Source organism: Calidris pugnax, unplaced genomic scaffold (genome assembly GCF_001431845.1).
Source record: "Calidris pugnax isolate Ruff unplaced genomic scaffold, ASM143184v1 scaffold8, whole genome shotgun sequence".
Taxonomy (NCBI): Eukaryota; Metazoa; Chordata; class Aves; order Charadriiformes; family Scolopacidae; genus Calidris; species Calidris pugnax.
The window spans coordinates 22,903,160-22,924,218 of NW_015090830.1; the positions used below are offsets into that span (position 1 = coordinate 22,903,160).

Here is a 21,059-nt window from a genome sequence, read left to right on the forward strand (position 1 = left end):
GATGTCAGCGTGTGTCCTGCCAGGGTGCTATTGTATTTAATAGAAATATATACACTGTAAGCAGGTCTAAATTTACTAGAAGTAATCAAAACAGAAGGCCTGAATAACTAATATGCAGCACAGCTTAAAAATAATTAAGTTTAAGCATGATAGTTTATTAAATAAACGTTTGTCTTCACTGAATATAAGCAGGTTGCTTTCTTGGAGGGTGAGGCCACACTTTCACCCATTTCTCTCGGTATGTGATTGTATCTGACACTATTGAATGTAGTACACGTTTAGCTTTTTTCCAATACAGTTTATTACACATTTAATAGAAATTCAATCTAGACGCAGTAAATTCATCTTTTCAATTGGCTCAATTTGATGGACAGTTTGATAGAAGCAAACATAAGGTCCCTCAGACTTAAACAAAGCTTGAAGTCAAATATATTAATTCCAACTGTAGGAGAGTAAAAATGGATACTACTTTTATATTATTTATATTTATTTTATTTTGGTCTGATTCCCTGGCCATGTTCACTCCAATATTTTACAATCTCCCTGTTCTTTTAGATTGCATTGCAGTCTGTGAAATATCTGTCCTGTATTGGCATTTATACTTTCACTGCTGAATTTTATAGTAGTATTCTAAATATCTTTCTTGAGAAGTCACAATTGGATCTTCCTTACTTTTCCTGCGTTTAGATGCAAAATCTCCCACTATTTGCTGTGATAATTTTAATGATGTCATTATGTGTCTAGAGCAACTAAACACTGGAAAAGGAAATGGCAGCATTAAATAGAATTTCATATCAGAATGAATAACATAAGTTCTGTGGTGAACTTGATAGTACTGCTTGTTTTCTTACATCAGTTTCTTAAGTATTAATGTTCCTGATATATATAGTTGCATTTGGATAAACAGTCAAACCAAATGATAGTTTATATCTAGCTGTAAGGCTCGGTCTGTTATCATTTAAAAGGCTTCACACAGAAATGTTAATGAAATGTCTGTTGCCATTGAACCGAGGTACTTTCCAGTTTCACTCCATGTGTAAATCAGTTGAGCAATTGATATGAGGGCTAAAAGAGCTCATTTTTTCTGCCACAGCGGTTTTGAACTTGTACATCCTGGACTACTTCTAAATGCATATGGAAAGGATTACTAAGAAAAACATTGTCAGTAGATATCCATTTATTAGAAGTCTGTACATCCATTGCATAATTTAAGGTAAATCATAAACTGAAAGAGATGGAAAAATGCCTGCTTCAGAACTTATGTTCAGGTTTACTCCCCTAACTCCAGACACTTAAATTAGGAGTATATTGTACTCTGTTTATAGTCCATGGAGAGAGACAGAGAAGTGCAGGAGGGTTGCAGATCAGAAGTAGCCTGAATCTCTTTCTGAAAGTGTGGGGATCTTCCCGTGGCTTCATTCTCAGGTTAATCTCCATATAGTCAAGAGAAGCAGGCTGAGGTTTCGTGTTGTTACCAGCCTTTGAAAAGAGGCATTGCTTCCAGCTGGGAGCTCTGTTTCTCTTGTGCTAGCTCCAGCTCGTGTGACTCCCCAGTGAGCAATTCAAGTTTAAGTCAGAAATCCCACAAGACTGGGCTTTGTAAAGAAAAAAGAAAGAGGCAGGGGGAGGAAAGGGCTTCTGGAGGACTGTGTGTGGTCATGGGGAAAATGTGAACGTGTCCTTCAGCTCCAACACAAAATGGCATGTTGAGATGCCTGTTAAGTTCTGGACATACACTTGAAAGACCAACTCTTAGATGGCTTCAAATTATTTAATCCATTAACTTAATTTCATTTGCAGGTTTCCTAAACAGGTATATGCTGCAAAAAGGTTCTAAAATGTAAAATAATATACGAGGCTGAAATAACACTTCAGAGAATGCTGGTTTCATTTTCATAAGCATTCCACCTTTTTTTTTCCTAACATTTTTTCAATGCAAATGTCTCATTTACAAAACCAAAAGTTGCTAGGTCATCGCATTTTTTGTTTCGACCTTAATTACTCTAGATTTCCCAGGCAGTTCTTGTACCCTTCTGTAAGAACATGTAGTGTTCTACATTTATTCATATAGCTATTTATTCTAATCCAGTATTTTGTTATACTAGGAGGTCTGGAGGTGGAGGATCTTGGTTAAGAGTGAGTTGGTAGCTTGAAGTCATTGCTGGATTTAAATGTTAATTGCTAAAAGGGAAGTGGGAAGAATATGTGATCATGCAAACAAATTTCAGGTGGTCACATGAGTGGGTGAAGGGGCTGATGAATTGCATTTTAACTCCCTTACATAACTTCTTCCTTGAGCATGGATTTGGTTTGTAATGGTTATTGCTAGAGGAAATGTTTGCTGTAACTAAAGCCGCATGAAATGATCCATGTAACACCTGAATCCTAGCAAGTTTCACACTTTTGCAGATGGGTTTTTTTGGACATCTTGCTCCATGAAAATAGGGGGCGGTTTTCACTTTTTTTTTTCTTTTTTTTTTTGGCAGCTTGATGCTTTTACCGCTTTCTTAACCAGGGATTTTGCGTTTCGTTCCCAACTTACCATCCATCAAGAGTTCTCTAGCTTCCCTCTGTTGTTGAACTGGTCTATGATAACTGTCACTGTAGTATCTGCTATACTTTCCTCTTACTGCTGGTCGAACACTGGTAACTTCATCCCCCTGGGCAGAAAGGAGCAGGAAACTTGTCAGCGTGAGGCTATGACTGCACTGCCTGCGGGTTGGTGATATGCAACAGAGATACTTGAGCAAACAGAGCTCCCAGAACTACCTGGCTGAATAAGCCATTTATTCTTCTGGGCTTGTTTACAACTAGTTTAGTTACCTGTGAGCTGAGAGGAGGCAGTTCTCAGGGCAGCAGTTACCCACAGCACGTTCTTTACGTACCCACTACTTCATTTCCAGGCATCAGCCACTCCTTTGGGAGGCAGAACCCTTTTTTCTCTGACCAGAGAGGCTGAACTTGGTTCCTCTTCAGGTAAAGGATAAGGTGTTGGATTTCTTCTGTGTCCTTTCAAATACATTTGTTCCTCCTTTCTGTGAGCTTTTGGATATCTTTGTATATATTATTTTGGATATCTCAGAACTGCCCAAGATGATGGTCATTATGTTGCTGGTGTGGTGCAGGATGACAAAGCATAAATCAGCTTGAGTAGATGGAAGGGATTTGTCTATTTTGAGGTACATAAAGGAGAGAATGTTGAAGAACCCTAAGAAGTAGGGCTGTATTATCTTATACATGGCACTGATTATTCCTCAAGGTAATCTTTTTCTGAAATTCCATATTTTTATTGTAAAATGTTCCAATTGAGAGTAGACTTGGGACTCTTTTTTTCTTTGTTTCTAGAGTAGAGTGAATGGAGACGATAGTATGTCTTCAGAGAAAAAATCTTGCAAGATTTATGATGGCCAGAAAAAAATGATTGCACATAGATTGTCTAGGTGTTTGTCAGGATTATGAGGGCTTAAAATGGCTTGCAAAGATTAAGTCATTTTATGCTCAGAAGTATTGAAACAGACTGACTACCTCCATTAACTAGGCTTTAAGAAGCACTCAGACTTCAGTATGTTTGAAGCAACTTTCTACTTCTTAAAAATCGTTTTATCTTTCATAAGGACCACTGTGTTTTCTTGGTTCACTGAACAACGTGTTGTGGAGCTTCTCTACTGACCCTAGAAAACATTTGCTGCAGTTGAATTTTTAGACTTACTGTAACTGCATTTATGTAATAAATGTTACAAAATGCTTAGTGTGGATGTTCAGCAGTTTTTTCTTTGTTTACTTCAGAATAGATAAACTCCATTTCATTTCAGAAAACAATTTAATGTTGGCTGATGCACAAGAAATTGGTTCTTGTGTAGTTTTGCATCGTATTTAATAGCTGGGACAATTTTTTAAACATCATCTGAATCTATGCAATAAGGAATTTTGTGCTGCTTTCTTTGAGACTGTCAGAGCAAAGGGCGCTTTACTTTTCAAGTGTATATATGTTGGTTTTTTTTCTGCAATTATATCTTTTTTCCCCTCTTTTTTCATTAAGAAATTGTTTTGCATGTGGAACTAATAGTACTTATTTGTGCTCCTCAGTGCTTTGAGAAAAGCTAGGAGCTTGATTTTTGTCAGTAACTGGATTTTATTCTGAGTGAAATCTCATGTTTTTCTCCCCTTTTGAAACTGCCTTTTAAACAATATAATCAACAGTAGTATAAAAATGCACAATGCAATGTCATATTTTAGGCAGTCATACTGGATTGAACCGTAATTAGTTGCTGTTGCTGAATACACTGTGGTCCTTATTCTCTTTTCATATCCTAGCTTTTCTTTGTGTGTAATAATTCCATCTAGGAAGAAATCTAATTACTAAGATAATTAACACCTTATCACCAAATGGAGTTCAGACATTTGTAGAGTTGATGAATTTTTAAAATATGTAATTTCCTTTTAACTGAATGACAACTGGTGTTATGGAGAAAAAGAGCATATTTTATTGTATCTAGCTTGATTGGACCATATAATTCATGTTGCTATAGAAACAACCAAACCTTTATAAAGGATGGTATTGCTACTACCATTGGTAATAAATTCTTTGACTGTTGCCAATAGTGTCATTAAAATGGTTAAAATAACTTCATTAAAATGGTTTTCTGAAATGTAATGAATGTTCTGTTCACTTTCTGAGAAATGGCAGCTGATGTTATGTGATACTGATTTATAAAGTAATGTACTTTTTCTTCCATAAGCTTACTATTACTGCACGAGATATTTGCGATGTGAACAAAATCATGTTGCAGAACACAGTGCTCCTCTGTTCACTTAGTTATTAAAGCTAACAAATTTTATTGTTACTTGATATCAAGCAGAACTTCATATCTTGCCGTTTGCCAGCCTTAAGAAAGCAACGGTAATTGAGGTTGTTCAGCCAGCAGCTCTGGGGATTTTTGCTGTTCTTTGCAACATTCAGCCTGTGTTTTCCACGTATGATTATTGGGCTAAGTCCTTGAAAATGTTCATTTTTATACTGGTTTTGCTTTGACATTCAAATGCCATGTTTTAACTTCATCGCAAATGGTGGAGTCTGAATTCATGAACTCAGAAAGGAATTGAAAGAATTTGGTTTCTTTTGTGGAGATTTTTTTATAAGGAAAAGGTGAAAGAAGATTCTGATAATATCATGTCTAATAAATTCCTGTGCAGCTAACTCTTTCTGCAGGCACATGTAAAAAGGAGGCCAAAACATTTGCTTTAATATAAGCTCATTGCCAATACTTATATAAAAAAATTGATATCTTCTAAGTTTAAAAAAAAAAAAGTCACAAAATATTTTTACTACCGTATACTGTTTGTATGAAGGCCGCTGTGGTGAATATAAGCTATGCATACTTTAATATTGCACCTAATCAAATTACTAAGAACAATATTCTTTGCTTCCCCATTCTTGGGTCTTTTGCCGACAGATTCTCCTGTTCCAGTAGAGCTCGTTGTTGCAGGAAGTTTTTCTTTCAGCTGTTCAAACTTCAAGTTTCTTCACCCACTGTAACCACAACATTATTTTTTTCTGTGGTGATCTACTGTCTAATAAGAAATTATAGTTCTCTTTGGCTATTCAAGTGCTTTATAAATTTCATTTGAATTACATGTGTTTGTACTTACAGTTCTGCTGTCTCTTTTCCTGGTGAAAGGAAGAGAAGCCTTTGAGCCATTTCTTTAGGTTGGAGACAGTCTTGGAGACCCATTCTTAAGCTCAGCTGTGAGCTTTGCTTGTGGCAATGGTCTTTATGACATTCACCCCTAAAAGAATCCGTCTCAGCTGTTCCCTTGTCTGTAGCCTACTTAAGAACTGTGGAATTATTTAGGTTGGAAGGGACCTCTGGAGGTCATCTCATCTGTTCCCCCTACTTGAAACGGGGCCAGCTTTAAGTCAGATACCACCAATATCTTTATAGGGTTCTTACTTTTCCTCATAACTCATAGTTTCTCCAGTTCATCATTGTTACTGATAGTGTAGAATCAACTCTGTGTTGTAGACACAGTTTCATCTGTGTCAGCAGGGAGCACTGAGCACTTCTGAGCACCCTACATTTCTGCCTCTGCATAAAAGGTTTATCATTATTCCCACTTTACACAAGCAGGCTGAACACAAACCAGTGCTGTGGTTTCCCAGTTTCTCATAGGGCAGTGGTCATCCAGCTGGCTAGTGTCAGATTTGGAAAACTGAGCTGATATCTCCTGGGTCCCACAGAGTGCTCTGTAAATACCATGCAGTAATCTCTTGGTTGTAGGACTCATATTTCTGGGCCATGTCACAGAATGACAGAAGGGTTGAGGTTGGAAGGGATGTCTGGAGGTCATTTTGTCCAAATCCCCCTGCTCAAGGAGAGCCATCTAGAGCCAATTGCCCAGGACCACTTTTGAGTATCTCCAAGGAGAGAGACTCCACAACCTCCCTGGGCAACATAAGCCAGTGCTCAGTCACCCTCAGTAAAGAAGTGTTTCCTGATGAGGAGCAGACCACCTGAGCCCCCATGTCCCTGACTATTGTCCCCCAGAGCTCTGTAGTCACTTTTAATGTCCAGATTTCCACTCACAGTATCATTTGTGCCCACATAAAATAACAGCAGGGAGTAGTAGTCATGGGGCCAGATAAAGCCCCACAACATCCTGGATTCTGGCCTCCGGCGGACAGCAAACCTCTCTAGATGGTTGGTCAGGTTGACAGATGGGTGCCTGTGACTCCCACAGCAGGGTGTCACCCCATTATGATGGCTCACCACATCTTCCTGGTAATCTTGTGTGGTTTAGGGATTTGGTGCACCAGATAATTTGCTTGCTGGCACATCTGGCTTCTCTTTAACTTTGAGGGTGGTGAACCTATTTTGCAGTTCTAAGTCCTTAGGTGGGGCAAGATCTTTCTTCTTGGTGTCATAACTCACCAGCTTCTGTCATTCCTCTTCTCCAGATGTTTTGCTTCACTCGGTAGTGGGGGTTGACGCTACCTACTTCTCTATCACGAAGCGGGGGCTGAGGCTCTTCAAGCTGTTCAGTTGCAGAGAAGATCCTGTCTTATCTCCCTTTCATTTTCTCTGATGCTGCCTGGCCTGCTCACTTCCTCCCGTAACTCCTCCACTTGGAGGCACAGCTCCTCCAAGACACCACAGCTACAGCAGGAGGACAGAGGGCCATCTGTCCTGGCATCAGAGAGAGCCTCTAGGGACTCCCTGCAGCCTGGGACTTGGAGGGCTGCCTCCACCATCTGAAGCTCAGTCTGGGTGCAAGCCTCAACCCTAGCAATGGTTGAAAATGCTCAGTGACGTGGTACCACCGTGTCTAAGACCTGCTGTGGTGCAATTTCAACTGAGGGCCCTTTGCTTCAGCCCTTTCTGCACTGACTGCTGTGTCTGTTGGCTGCCCCCCGTTAGCTGTGCTCCCCTAAACTGCTGCGTGCAAGGGTTCAGCATATTCGGTCCAAGGGGAGCAGTTAGGATAGTACTGACCTTGCTAAATAACAAGAGAGCTCAGTGCCTCTGCATTTGTAAAATTATGTATTTCGTTTTCCTTTTAAAGCAAGGCATAGGCTGATTTTATTGAGTGCTGAGTTAGAAATTAAGTCCTGACTAAGAGATGTCTTACTGGTTCCAAAGCCAATTTTGTTCAAAATTGCTAGGTTACATGGCATGCCAGGTCCCATCTTTTGGATATACTGTTCTACTTTGACAGCAGCATTGCAATACATTAAATAGTTTACTAATTCTAGTGGCTGGGTCTCAGAAGTTATAAATTTTGTGGATTAAGCAATCAGAATCCTAGAAATTTACAAGCTCTGCTGATCACCTAGAATTTTGAATGAAGGAGTTGGTCCAGATGTTTTCACTCTTCTGCCACAATCCTAATCCAATATTTGCAGCGATATCTTTCTTCTGTTCTGTGTGCTCTTGGCTGACTACCAAATGCATTTTTCATTACCGAGCAATGGTATTAAAATCTCATTATTTTTTTTCCAAAGATCATTTTAGGTCTTAATTTCTGTAGATAAAGTTGAAGAGTTGTAAGTCTACACTAGCTTTTAAGGGAGCAAGACTTTTACATGTCCTTAGTTCAGTATTCCTTTCTACTTTCTTTACAGAGTGCCTGGAATAACAATCGCTACAGACATCATCTGTGGTTTTCCAGGAGAGACAGATGAAGACTTCCAAGAAACAATGAAACTTGTAGAACAATACAGGTTTCCAAGCTTGTTTATTAATCAGTTTTACCCACGCCCAGGGACCCCGGCTGCAAAAATGCATCAAGTTCCAGCTGCAGTGGTAAGATCCATTTTCTTGTGCCACTCTTCACGGTGTACTCAGATGTCTTAAAATACACAAGCATGTACATGTCAATGTAGACTCTCTGCAGAACTATGCTGCAATTCAATTAAAGGGTTTTTTTTCAGTCCAGTACGTGAAATGGTTGTTGAATTGCCTTTAGATGTTAGCTAGATCACTCAACACATTTTTGTATACAAATTATTGTTCAGATTGTTAGAAAGGGTAAAATAGTGGTTCTGTTGACATCATGTCTTCTTTCTATCAAGTTTTGGTTGAATTAGCAAGGGTAGTAGCTGATTAATTATGCATATTATTTTTTTCCATTTTAAGACTATTAAAACTCCAGCAATCTCAAGCTTGTTGTGTATAATTATGCAAAGTAGAGCAATGACAATCTTTGATTTATTTGTCAAATATCAAATTTGCAGGCAACTCCTTCTCAAGATTCTCCTTATACACTGCTTATAAACTGCTTCCTTCAGCCCACATGTTAAAGGCCATTGATGATACTGGCATTTAATTTTTCGATTTTCAGGTGTTTTCTTTCTTTCTGTCTGTCTTTGAGAAGTGTAACCTTTTCTGACTACCAACATTTTAATCTCAAATTCCCATGAGGAAAACAGCCTGTTTTGATATAGAAGGTATAGATATTGACTGGATTTTGACTGATATAAATAGCTATTTGTAAGCAATAGTAACAGCAACCACATCTGAAGGTAAGGTTTGATTTATTCTTAAAAAACGGAATTTGAAATTTTTGTAATCTGAATCTCAAAATGAGAAAGTATACAAGACTGATGCCTGATTCAACTCGTTATTATCTCATTATTATGGGCATATATATATCATTTACATTTTCTTTCAGTGTAAGAATATCAGCCAACAATGTAAATCAGTCTGAATAAAAAAAAATGTTTCTTTCAGTTTATGTATGTTGGTATACTAACACAAAGTCAAAACTACATCTTGGTACTTGTATCCGTTTATACATCTGAAAGCTGAAAAGAGTATTTCTGCTTACTCTCAGCGTATACCACAAATTTCATAGGATGTGTCAGCTGCTGAAGACATAAAATTAGATTATATTTGGCTTCTTCAGTTTACTGTTTAGAGAAGTATAGCTTGAGTAATGACTGCTCATTTATCGTAGGCTATCTCATAATGGGAAATGCTGAGTTTTCAAATATCTGGTGTTGAAATTTTCTACTTAGTGTAACCATCTCACACTGTTGAATTATTTTTATTAGTTTTGAATGCTTTTCATTTACAGACTTTTCTAAATGAAAAAAAAAAAAAGCAGAAGTGTAATTTTTGAAAGTTAAGCTTAAAAATCAAAACATTGGTTTATGTTTCTGTTTTGCATTCTTTTGTCCACACATTTTTAAGTGTGCAGTTTTCATAGGAGGTGCAAAGAGCTTCAGTCAATTTACCCTTTTCTGTTTAACTGAACACCATGGGAAGACAGTATGTGAAGAGCAAAATTGTTGAAAGAACATTAGTTGTTCTGTGGTTAGGAGTGTTACTTGGAAAATGGTAATGTCATTTTAACCCAGTTTTACATTCTTTCTTCTTATTTGTAGCACTAGTACTTACTACTTTCAGCGAATTAGAACCTTCAAAGATGATGGGGCCTCTAATCCAGGGCTGCTGAAAATCTGTAATTAATAGATTTTGGTTCCCCCCATCCCCCTCACCCCCCTTTTTCATGTAGTCCTTCAAAAATCCTGTGTTATGAGATCCTTTGTTCTTTTATCTCTTTGTAGAAGTGGAGTGTAACTAGTCAAACAGAGCAGGAAGAGCTTGTGCTAATCTCTTACATTTTATATTCACATTACTTCTAGACAGAAGCTGATGGTTTTTCCTGCATTACCAAGAGTGGACAGGCATTTCATTTATCATTCTGTGCCTAGAGCAACTTACCTATGTTTCTCTGCTAGGAGAAGGTAGTAGCGCATTTCCACCCACGTAATGCACTTTTACCCTTTCGTCCTTTAATAAAATATTATTCGTAGCATTGTACTGTTAATGAATTTATTTTATTGCGTTTGCATAGGGAGAGAAATAACACGTAAAGTGACATCTTACTCTTATGGGCAACTGTCTGAGTGTGGTGCATTGTATGACCAGCCTGAGCCTGTGAGCTAGTGCTTTTACAGGATGTTCATAGCACTGTCCTCTGCCATGGATCTGTTCTTCTATGAAAAGAACTTTGGCTGTATTATTTAACTACAGATGCTGAACCAGTGAGCAAGTTATTTGACAACTCTTGTCCTTGTCCTTTTTTTTTTTTCCTAAAGGCTGGGCGTATTTGCGATGTTATTTCAGCTTTGCAATACTTCTGCAATGGACGGATCTATTCCTATTTGCAAACTGCTCCACTTTAGTGAGTTCCACTTCAACTCATTCCATACAGCTTCAGTGATCCTGCCCAAGTATCACAGCTGCAATAATAACAGCGTATTTGCCTTGTCAGTTCCTTTTAAGTTAGCTCTTTTTTTGGAAGACCTTATAATTTTTAGGGATAGTGTGGAGTGTTAAGCTTAGTAATGTCTAGTGCTTTCAAATTTGTAGTGGATAGTTTTGGGGGAAGTTGTAAATATAATGGCCTTTTTGGAGAAAACCCTCATTTGAGTTTTTCTTAATAGAAAAAAAAATATCAGTAGGTCAACATGGAATCTTCCCTTCACATAGATAATTTATCTTTGAAAGCCTTACAGGCACCGATATTTTTCTAAAAGGGCAGATGACACTAATCCGGACAGACAGATCTGCCACCATAAATTCAGAAAAGACAGTTAAGGCTGCAGGCCTTTCTTGTTTCTCCTGGAGAAAAAATGTCCATAGAGAATCAGACATCTGTCTAAATGGTCTCATCATTTCATAACCATCAATTAGGTTATGCTTACCATAAATGCTGTCTCCGGTGCAGAGAAAAGTTAAGAGCACAGTTAAGCAAAACTGGGCATGATTTTTTTGTTGTTTTTTTTTTTTTTTTATAAGCATTGGCAGTGATGCTGAGTCATGTACATGAAAAATGAGTCAAGATGTTGTTCAGAACTTAAATGCTACCCCAAAATTATGTTTTTCTTGGCTTTTACCCCCATTTTATCCACCTACTGCTAAAAAAATACATTGTTTCAGAGATGCTTGTTATCTCCAGTGGGCTCTCTGTGGAACACTCTCACTCTGAAGCGTGTTAACTGTGAAATGCTATTTTGTAGATGATGATGATGATGATGATTATTATTATTAGTTTGGAGTGGGATTTCTCCATTTCCCTATTGCATAACTCAAATTACAGATTCTAGTCAGATAAATATTCTAATAAGCAATGTAAGAGAACGTGATTTAGACGTGTCTGATAGGGATTTTATATTTAGTGGAATTGTAAGGGATCCGAATGCTTTAATTCTAAGTGTAAAAATTACTCTTTTTCCCTAAAATTGAGGGTCTGTAACATCTTATGTTCTTGATAATTTTAATTTGTCCTTTATTTTTTCAAGGTAGCTGTTGCTTGTCAGGGGACTTGTGAGGAGATTTCTCTCTCTGTCCTTGAGATTTGATCCATCACAATTTCTGAAAGAGTTAGGGGACTTCATCACATCACAATCAGCTTGATTTCTGTCAAGCTGATGGAAACAGCGTGAGGAAAGTGCCATTTTGAAAATAGGTATCATAATAAGCTACAATTAGGTTCATCTCTAGTAAGAGTAGGATATAGCAGCTGTTTTGGGAGCAGTAACGTGACTGCAGCTTCACGATTACACTACCCTCAAGTGCAACGTGGATTCCAGTCTTTATGTAATTCAATTTCAATTATTGGTGTAATTATTTGGTTTTTTTCAAACAAAAGCATTGTGATGTCTAGATAAAAGTCTATATATTCACTTTTTCTTACAGTCTCTTTCCTTCTCTCTTTCTGTATATCATCAAATAATAAATCACAAAACCTTGCTGTCAGCTAGAAGATTTTGTCAGTCAACTACTGAACCTTTCTTTTAATTCTTCTAAAAAGCATCTCCTTAAATTTTTCTCTCTGTATTAGTTGCATTAAGCACTGTGCTTACTATACTGAGGTGAATAACCAAGTTACAAACTTCTTAACTGAACTACTGTTTGATCTCAAAAATAATTTGCTTCAGAAATAGAGGTTGGTACAAGACATTTTCTCTTATGGCATATAGAGGGGAGTTACTAAAGTCTCTCAGTACCTGAAGGGTATGTTGGGTGTGATATGTCCATGGTGGACAAAGGTATGAGACTGTCTTACATGTGAAAGTGTCTACCCAGTCTCTGGAAGCCCACTTTTCAGCAGCCTTCATCCCAAGCAGTATTTGCTCTAGGCTACCAGTTGCTTTTGGTTCAAGGATGGCCAGGCTTATATTCTGCTTCTCTTCTGTAGAAACATGCCATTTCCATCCAGCCACACTGCAGGTGATTTGCCCTGCTGCCATCTATCCACCCTCAAATATTGTGTCCAGGCAAAACTCCTTCTGAATATAAAACTTCATCCATATATATACTGGCTATTTCACCTATTCAATATATACCCATTGTTACTAGACAAAAAAAATATCTGTCATCAGACATTGTACCCCTCTATCTTTAATCAAACCATCACTTAAATCTGTCACTGTATTTACCAATTGTAGGAGCAGTGCACAATGCACTAAGAGATTTCTTTCTATAAGGATAGCATAACGCCACCTGCTCAGTGTTGTCTGCCAGACAAGTTATGTTTGAACATTTCTGTGGGAGCAAACCATCTTGTATTTTATACCTTTTTTCTGTGATGGCTACTTATTTTTCTTTGCTTTTGCTTCCTTCTGAGACGTCTCAGAATTTTTCTGACACTCTTTCATGAATGAGTGGCTGCAGTTCTGCCGTCTCTCTTCACCAATTAAAATTCTGTGAGGCACTCAAAATAGGTGTTCTTGGGTACCATCAGATACAATATGATGTTTAAATCCTCCTTTGCTGGATGGATATAGATTTTGTAGTCCTCAGTCTCTACACACAGTTGAATCTTCTGTGGTAGCTTATGTCCTCTTACCTTTTTGGAATAAATAATTGTCCACATGTCACCAAACTGTCCCTGGCTGATTGAGAAGTAAGCACACTCCTGTGTCATGCAGTATACCTTTCCTCTCCTTCAGCACCTTTCAACTCCAACCAGCGTGACAGCAACTGGAATAACATTGCTAGTGCAAGGAACACCTTTTTCTCTGTTCACAACTCTAAAGGAAAGGGAACAGCTGAACCTTGCAGTTGTACCATTAAAGAAAAGACTAGTAAGCTCCCCATTGAGTAGAGAGTAAGGAGAGATGACAGTTGAGGGCTGCTTTTTCCTTTGAGCATGTGCTTGAGGCATTAGTAGGTAATGATGTGACACAATGTGCCTAGGAAGCCAGGCTCAGAGCTAGGGCAAGGAAAGAGTTCATCTGTTGCCTGGTATGGACTTAGAAATAACTTTCTAGAGCTTTATGTACTCTGTGATAATGCGAGAGAACCAATTGCACAGTGAAGCACATGCAGGTGAGAGAGTGGAACTTTGGATGGTGTTGATTAGTTAATGTGATTTAAGTGCCCAGAAAGGAAAGGACTACCTCCCTTGTTTCTAATATTCACCAGCATAGCAGAATCAGTAGTGCTTAGCTTAATGGTGGCCAATCCAATGATCATATAATAGGTATAAGTAGGGATATTATTCTAAAACTAAGGAAAAGAGCTGGGAAGATCAGGAGGTGAGAGAAAAGGAAAGACACAGGAAAGAAAAGTGAGTAGGAAAAGGAACAATGCCACTTACTCAACAGTGCTGCTTCTCTGCTCTGCCATGGCTGCCTTTGAGCTCCCTTCTTAAGTGCTGTGACTAAATGGCATTACATGCCCCAGGAGTTAGATGCAGCTGTGATAACTGCTTCTGGGGTATCAAAGATGCTTGGCCCCTGACACACGCCCCCAACACATGCAATAATGCATGGTGTAACGTGCAGAATGTACTTTGTGTGTAAGAGAAGCCAAGACTGATTAATGACCGAGTTTGACTGCTGAGCCTCTGTACTATACTTTGTTTTCTCAGCCATACACTTTTATTTACTGCTCGCTGTTTTGCCAGAATAAAGACCTGAGTGAAGACTTTTACAGCAAATTTGGGACCAGAGAGTTAAAAATGTGAAAGCTGGAGGAGGAGGCAGACCATAAAAGAAGAATCAATATATAATCCTTCATATTTGTCAGTGAACTATTGAAGTATTCCAAGTTAACATTTTCCAGCAAGTTTTGCACTTGCTCTCTGGTAGTTTTATTTACACCGTGTTTCCTTATTTTTCTTTTATGAGAACAACATGGGAGGTACTGCAGAAGGCCTTATAAACCACCAAGATAACTATGCTTTCTGTTATCTACAAGGCCGGTTATTCTCTCATGGGATTCCTTTTGATTGATAGAGCTGTTGGTCAGTGTTGGCTCTTTGTGTTACTTTCTGGATGCTTACAAATAGTTTTGCGTATTTTCCTCCCTATTTTTCCAGGAACTATGTAAATTGGCTGACCTACGAAAACCTGGTTCCTCCTTTTCCCCTGTTTTGAAGATGGTCAAAACGTTTGACTTCTTTTATTCTGTATCTTTAAATCTACCACAGTACGTACCATTCAGTGTGCAGCCAGAACTGTGGGTTTGTGTGATGAATTCAAGGGAAGGTAATTGCCTGTGAATAGGGTTTTTTTGTGGTTAGACAAAGCTACTAAATAGAATTTTACAGAAGTTTAAAGACAGTTTTATTTTAGAGCTAGATTCAGCTCAAGTTCAAACCACTTTAAGTTATTTGACGAGGTGCTGAAATGAAAATCTGTTTTTGTTGTTGTGGGAGACAGTTGAGCCAGTAGGTTTTAAAACGGGTTGTACCCTTTTGGAAAGCTATAAATGATCTGCTTATGGAGCTGCTGAAAATCCAGTTCGTAGCTGAATCTGGGGAATGAGTTAAATTGCACAGTCACAGCTGGGCTGTGCAGAGTCAGACCCCTGAGAAAGGACAAGAATATTTTTACTCTAGCCTGGAGCTGTGGCTCTTAAATCTTGCACTGGTGTATTTCAGGCACCTGGTAGAACAGAATTCTCACACTTTCAAGGAGTATGACTGTCTTGCTTTAGAAAGCAAGTCAAAAATCAAAGCTAGACTGGAAATCCACTTGGGAAACCAAGTTGGTGTTGTACTTTTTTGAATTTTGCTTTGTTTTTACAGCAGAAACTGATTGGAATGAAAATTACCAACAGCTTCCTCATAAACTTTGCACACATTCAGTTTGAATATTTGAGCACCTTAAAGTAAATGTACAGCTACAGGATCAATCTACGCCATGTTGTTAAAAAACGAATTAAAGAGCACTGGAAAATAAAATGTGGAGAATATACATGTAGGGGAAGAGGCAGAGTTCTTTCTAAACTTCATTCCTATGCCAGAAATAGTTAAAGAGTTTTCAAGGATTCTGAAATTACTACTAACATAATCTAATTTTGTGGATTCCTATTTGTAGCCACGTACAGTCCACATGTTGACTGTCCAAGATAGATAAAAAAAAAAAACAACAAACTTCTGGAAAGTGTAATTCTGTAAGATTTGTAATGGCCATGAGCACTCATTACCCACCCTCCTTGCCCCATGAGTCTGTCTGGGAACCCTGATAAAATGCTGAGATTTTAGTTACAAGGAAGCTGAGGTTTGTATACCACATGCTCCTGCGCTAAATAGAAGGGAAGGAAGGTAACTCTCTCAAGATAAGGTGAAATAGTCTTTGATTTTAAGGGTGAAAACAATTTTTTACCTTATGTGTGTGTTTATATATATATTTGTGATATATGTGAAATATATGTGATCAGGATCTCACGTAGATGTCTTCTTTCACTATAAATCTTTTTCTCAGAAAAATTCAAAAGTAAAAAAATGGAAATGCAGTTTAGTGAAATGAGTTACTGGTGTCATGGAGTTGGATTTTGATTTTTTGGTATGCTTTTATGATTTAGCATCCATTGCAATTGTTTATAAAAATGCAGAAGAATATATAATTCTTTTGTATTTCCTACCTAAACTTAGTTCATTGAAATTTTCAAGATTCTAAGATTGTTCTTCAAAAGAAGTTTATATAAAATGGCATCACGATAAACTCAGTGCGTAAATTTTTTTACTACTTTTACATTTAAATCACACTACAAACTGCATGAATACACACATACATGGAGTATTTTGGAAGCCTCTGACATTAATTACGAAGGTTGAATTGGTAAGACAGATGTCACTAGGGCAACAAACGTGAAAATTGTGCATTTTTCCTTTACCAGTGATTATGATTAATGTACTGTGAACTGGGGCTTCAAGTTAAAGTGTTACAGGAAGTTTAAGGGCTGTTTTGTAAATTCCCTCTTTCCTGAGCGGGGATTGAAGTGAGGCGGAGAGAGAAACAAAATTTTTTCAAACGACTTTTACTCATTTAGCTGTTGTTATTAATAGAACCAAGCCATTTTTGTTAAAAGTGGGTGACTATTTGCACAACGCATCCGTTTAGTCACTAGCATTCACTTGCGTGCTCACTAGGAGGCCAGCATGAGCTGTGTGCTCAGATGTGGAAGGTCAGCCTGTGGCTGCGAGGTGGGAGCTTGGAAAGTCCCTCAGAGAGATCTTTGTTCCTTTACATATAAACATAATCCTGCAGTTTTCAGCTGCGTATGGGAGTCACTTCCCTCTTGGATAAGGTCCAGGTCTCTTTGTCTGTTGTTGATCGTGCTGGCCTTGGGCAGATTGAACAGACTGTCTGTGTCGGAGAGTCATAGAATAGTTTGGCTTAGAAGGGGACCTTTAAAGGTCATCTAGTCCAGCCCCCCTGCAACAAGCAGGGACATCTTCAACTACATCAGGTTGCTCAGAGCCTCATCCAACCTGAGCTTGAATGTTTGTAGGGATGGGGCATCTACCACCTCTACAGGCAACCTGTTCCAGTGTTTCACAACCCTCATTGTAAAAAATATCTTCCTTCTGTCTAGTCTAAATCTACCCTCTTTTAGTTTAAAGCCATTACCCCTTGTCCTGTTGCAACAGGCCTTGCTAAAAAGCTTGTCCTCGTCTTTCTTACAGGCTCCCTTCAATTACTGAAAGGCCATCATAAGGTCTCTCTGGAGCCTTCTCTTTTCCAGGCTGAACAACCCCAACTCTCAGCCTTTCTGAGTTTGTTAGTTATTGCGTATTCAGCATGAGTTACTAGTCTTCAGAGATTATTACTCCTTGGAAAATTTTCACATGCTACATTTTCAGCAGGTAATGTCACTGTCCTGCTGGTTTCTGTTACAACTCTGTTTGAATCCCCAGATGCCTATAGAACCCATTCACAGAAGCTCATACAGAAGGGACCTCTGTAGCAACTGGATGTTATGTTTATGTATTCTTTGTCCTTTTATCCTCTTAATTGGCTCATAATGAAGTGGAAGAACCACGGAAGAAGTTTTAACTGTCTTAACTTAAATTACAGTTAGGTAATTTCTGTAATACTGGATATATTTCTCATTTTTAATGCAGAATTTTAATATACTTTATGAACCAGTCTGCTCAGGGCTGGAAACAGCGCCAGGAGTTGTAGACATAGTGGAGTATTGCCCATAACTTAATCCCTGAAATTGGATGTATGCAGCAGAACAGAAAAATATATTAGTTTCCAAAAAAGCCCTCTTGGCTTTGGCAATTCCAGACTTCCTCAAATGAGAACATGGTCAAGATTTAATAGTTTGTGACTTACCACAGACTGCAAATTAAGAACCTATCTAGGTCTGATGTTAATTATGTTACTGAAATAATTTAAGCTTTAGTACTTTACTGTCTTTGTTGTCTAGCATAAATAGGCTCTGGTTGAATGGCATTAGTTTCATGGCTATCTAACTGTTACTTCAGACTCCAGAACAGAATTTGCCAGTGCTGTAGGTCCAGTTTAGAATTTTTTTCTTTTCTAAAAAACAATACAGACTTACCAATATAATTCTCCTACTTTTTTAAACCACAGTTTGCCGCTTTTTTGCTTTTTAATGTGCTTTTTAATTTTTATAATTTTTTTTGTATCATGGAGTTGGCTAAGCTTATCTGTCATTTGCAAATCATGTGACATTTATGATGGCCCATAAATTGTGCTTTGGAAGAAAAGGACACTGAAATATCCTGAGGTGGGTTCTTGGTGACCCTTTCCTGAACTTCATCTGTCTTTGATAATCCAAGCACACTCCTTCAAAGCCATCACAGTCAATCAGGTCACTGAGTGCTTTGGAACTCATATCTTCCACAGTTTTCATTGCTGTGCCTACACCTCTGGTCACTGTGCTAAAAATCTATGTGGAACTTGGAATTGCTGAAAAACTGGAAGTAGAGTGGAGGACTGAATAATAGATTAAGGTAAAACAGTGAGGACAATTTTTGTGTGTCTAGTGAATTTGTGTGGTTTGGGTATGTGAGTGGTCTCTCCCACACAGCAAGCACTTGCGCACTCTTTACCGCTCGCTATTTTTACCACGTTGTACCTTCTGCAGCACTTTTCTGCTCTTTTTGTTCTTTTTGGAATGCTATAAAACCTCATGCCTTCAAGGCTGCTGTTGTGCAGTAGAGCACACAGATACCTTACCAGATTATAAAAAGGAAAAGAGTGCACTGCAGACAGGTCAGTCCTGGGTTTATATGTAAACCCATGTATGTCCTGGGCTTAGCACTTATATATATAATATTTCATTACTAAAATGTAGTTTGCAGTTCATTCCGGTTTATATTATTGTGTAACTGGGCATATATTCAAAATCGGTCTGTCCCTCATGACCAATCACTTTATTTCTGATGTAGTGTCAATCTAATTTGAAATATGGCTGATACCCCAGGCCAAGTTTCTGTCAAATATCTTCATTCTACAAAATCTTTTTGAGCTTAACAGTCTTCCTAATCAGTTACAGTGGCATCCTTAGAAAATATCTACCTCATATAGATTGTGAAATTTCAGTATGAATTTTGAACATAAAAATCTGCCAGAAGTGAGAGAGCATTTACAAACTATACCAAATGTAAGGACCTTCAAGATGAATGACTGTTGAAGGCCTTTTTTGAAATTAATGATTTCTTTGTGAAAGTCTTCAGAATAAGTTTTGCATAATTTACCCTCTGCTAAGGGGGAGATTTACTATGAAAAATGACAGCAATAACGAACATTAATCCTGAACTAAATTAAAGAACTCAAATGTACCAGACGGAATAGAATTAAGTAATATTTGTAAAATATGTGAGTTTGAAGAGTCTGTATTACATAGCTGAAATTATATGGGAGCTAAGAAGGAAGAAATTGCAATGCCCATAGTTTAATTGAAAAATGAATCTTCAAGAAATTATTTTCAAATAGCTAGACAGATGATCTTATGAAGATCATGTGCTGTTTTTTGAAAATGTTTATATTTTTCCATAAATAAAAATCTCTACTTAAAATGTAAAATAGATTAAACCATGACTATTTGTGTTGCCATAATCTTGAAGACAGGATTACTTTAATGTTTGTGATAATTTTCTGGATTAATATGATTAGTAAGTACATAAAGTTTTACAGATTTTCCTCTTTTAGCCAAAAAAATACATTGCATGGGCAGCAAAACTTTGTTATAAATTTTTTAGAAAGAATCACTGAGTATACAGGAGACTAAAGAGTATACAAAATATGAATTAGGAATTTATAATTCTGTTGTTAATTAGAGTTGGAAAAAATGTTCACTGTCCTGGAACGTTGAGGTAAACTGCTGAACGTACCAAAACTGTCATTTTCCATGTATGCATCAAAAATTATTAGAAAGTAATTTCTTAAACCAAGCTAAATAATGAAAACCACGTGTATTAATAGTTAAAGTAGAACAGAGAGTTTATTTTAACATAGTGATTCAGGTAGGTTAGGTCAAAAAGACTAGCTAATCCCTAAATGATTTTCGTAGGCTACATTATAGATACGATCAGAAAGACAGGAATAATGAAGTTAGAAGTGGGTTAGCTATAGGAAGCAGGAAACTTGTCAAGCCTGTATTGTCACTTCTGCCCTTACAGACCTTACAGGGCACAGACACAAGAGCATAATGAACACCAGTTACAATTTTATCAAGAAATCTGGCTGGGGCACAGCATTTTTTTCCAGGATCATTTCTAAGAGGGTGATGCACTGAATAGCTCGAGGTCAAAGAGGATGGTTCAGTGGTTTCTGATCACTTCTTTAAAAATCGCTTTGCAGAACAAAAAGCAATCCGTAAACTTTGATAATGTGACAGTTTCAGTGGGTTGGCTCCTGTCTGTATATGTGGTTACAGATTTAAGGCTTTATGGGTTGAATCTCCAAGGAAGGGTTTTAAATGTTACCTTGGTTGGAGTAGGCTCTCTCTGGTGTTTTGCCAAGTAACTCTTTGGAGATGAAAGTTAGGCCAGTCAGTGTTACTAGATAAGGGTGCTACCAACTTCATTCTGTTTAATAGAAGTTTAGAGTTTGGAACTACCCAAGGCCTTTGTAGTTTTGAGATCACCGATGTAACATGGGGCAAAAGATACAGCTTTGTCATTACTCAGAGAACGCATATTACTGAAGGTTGAGAAGAAGGAGTTAAATGTGCTGTTTCAGAAAAGAAAGCTCCAGTCTCATGGGTTTTGCTCTTGCAAGAGTCTCTTATGCTGGAGCCTCCATGCTTTTGGTAATACCAGGGAAGAAGACTCTGAAAATA

General features: G+C 37.9%; 1 protein-coding gene across 5 annotated transcripts in view; it reads left to right on the top strand.

The window, feature by feature from the left end:
• CDKAL1 (CDK5 regulatory subunit associated protein 1-like 1) overlaps positions 1 to 21,059 on the top strand; it is a 428,699-nt gene that overhangs the window by 303,121 nt on the left and 104,519 nt on the right. For all 5 annotated transcript variants that reach the window (XM_014941103.1, XM_014941106.1, XM_014941102.1 and 2 more), the window contains one exon: positions 8,120 to 8,300. In XM_014941103.1, the coding sequence (XP_014796589.1) occupies positions 8,120 to 8,300 (181 nt within the window). The remainder of the gene's footprint in view (positions 1 to 8,119; positions 8,301 to 21,059) is intronic.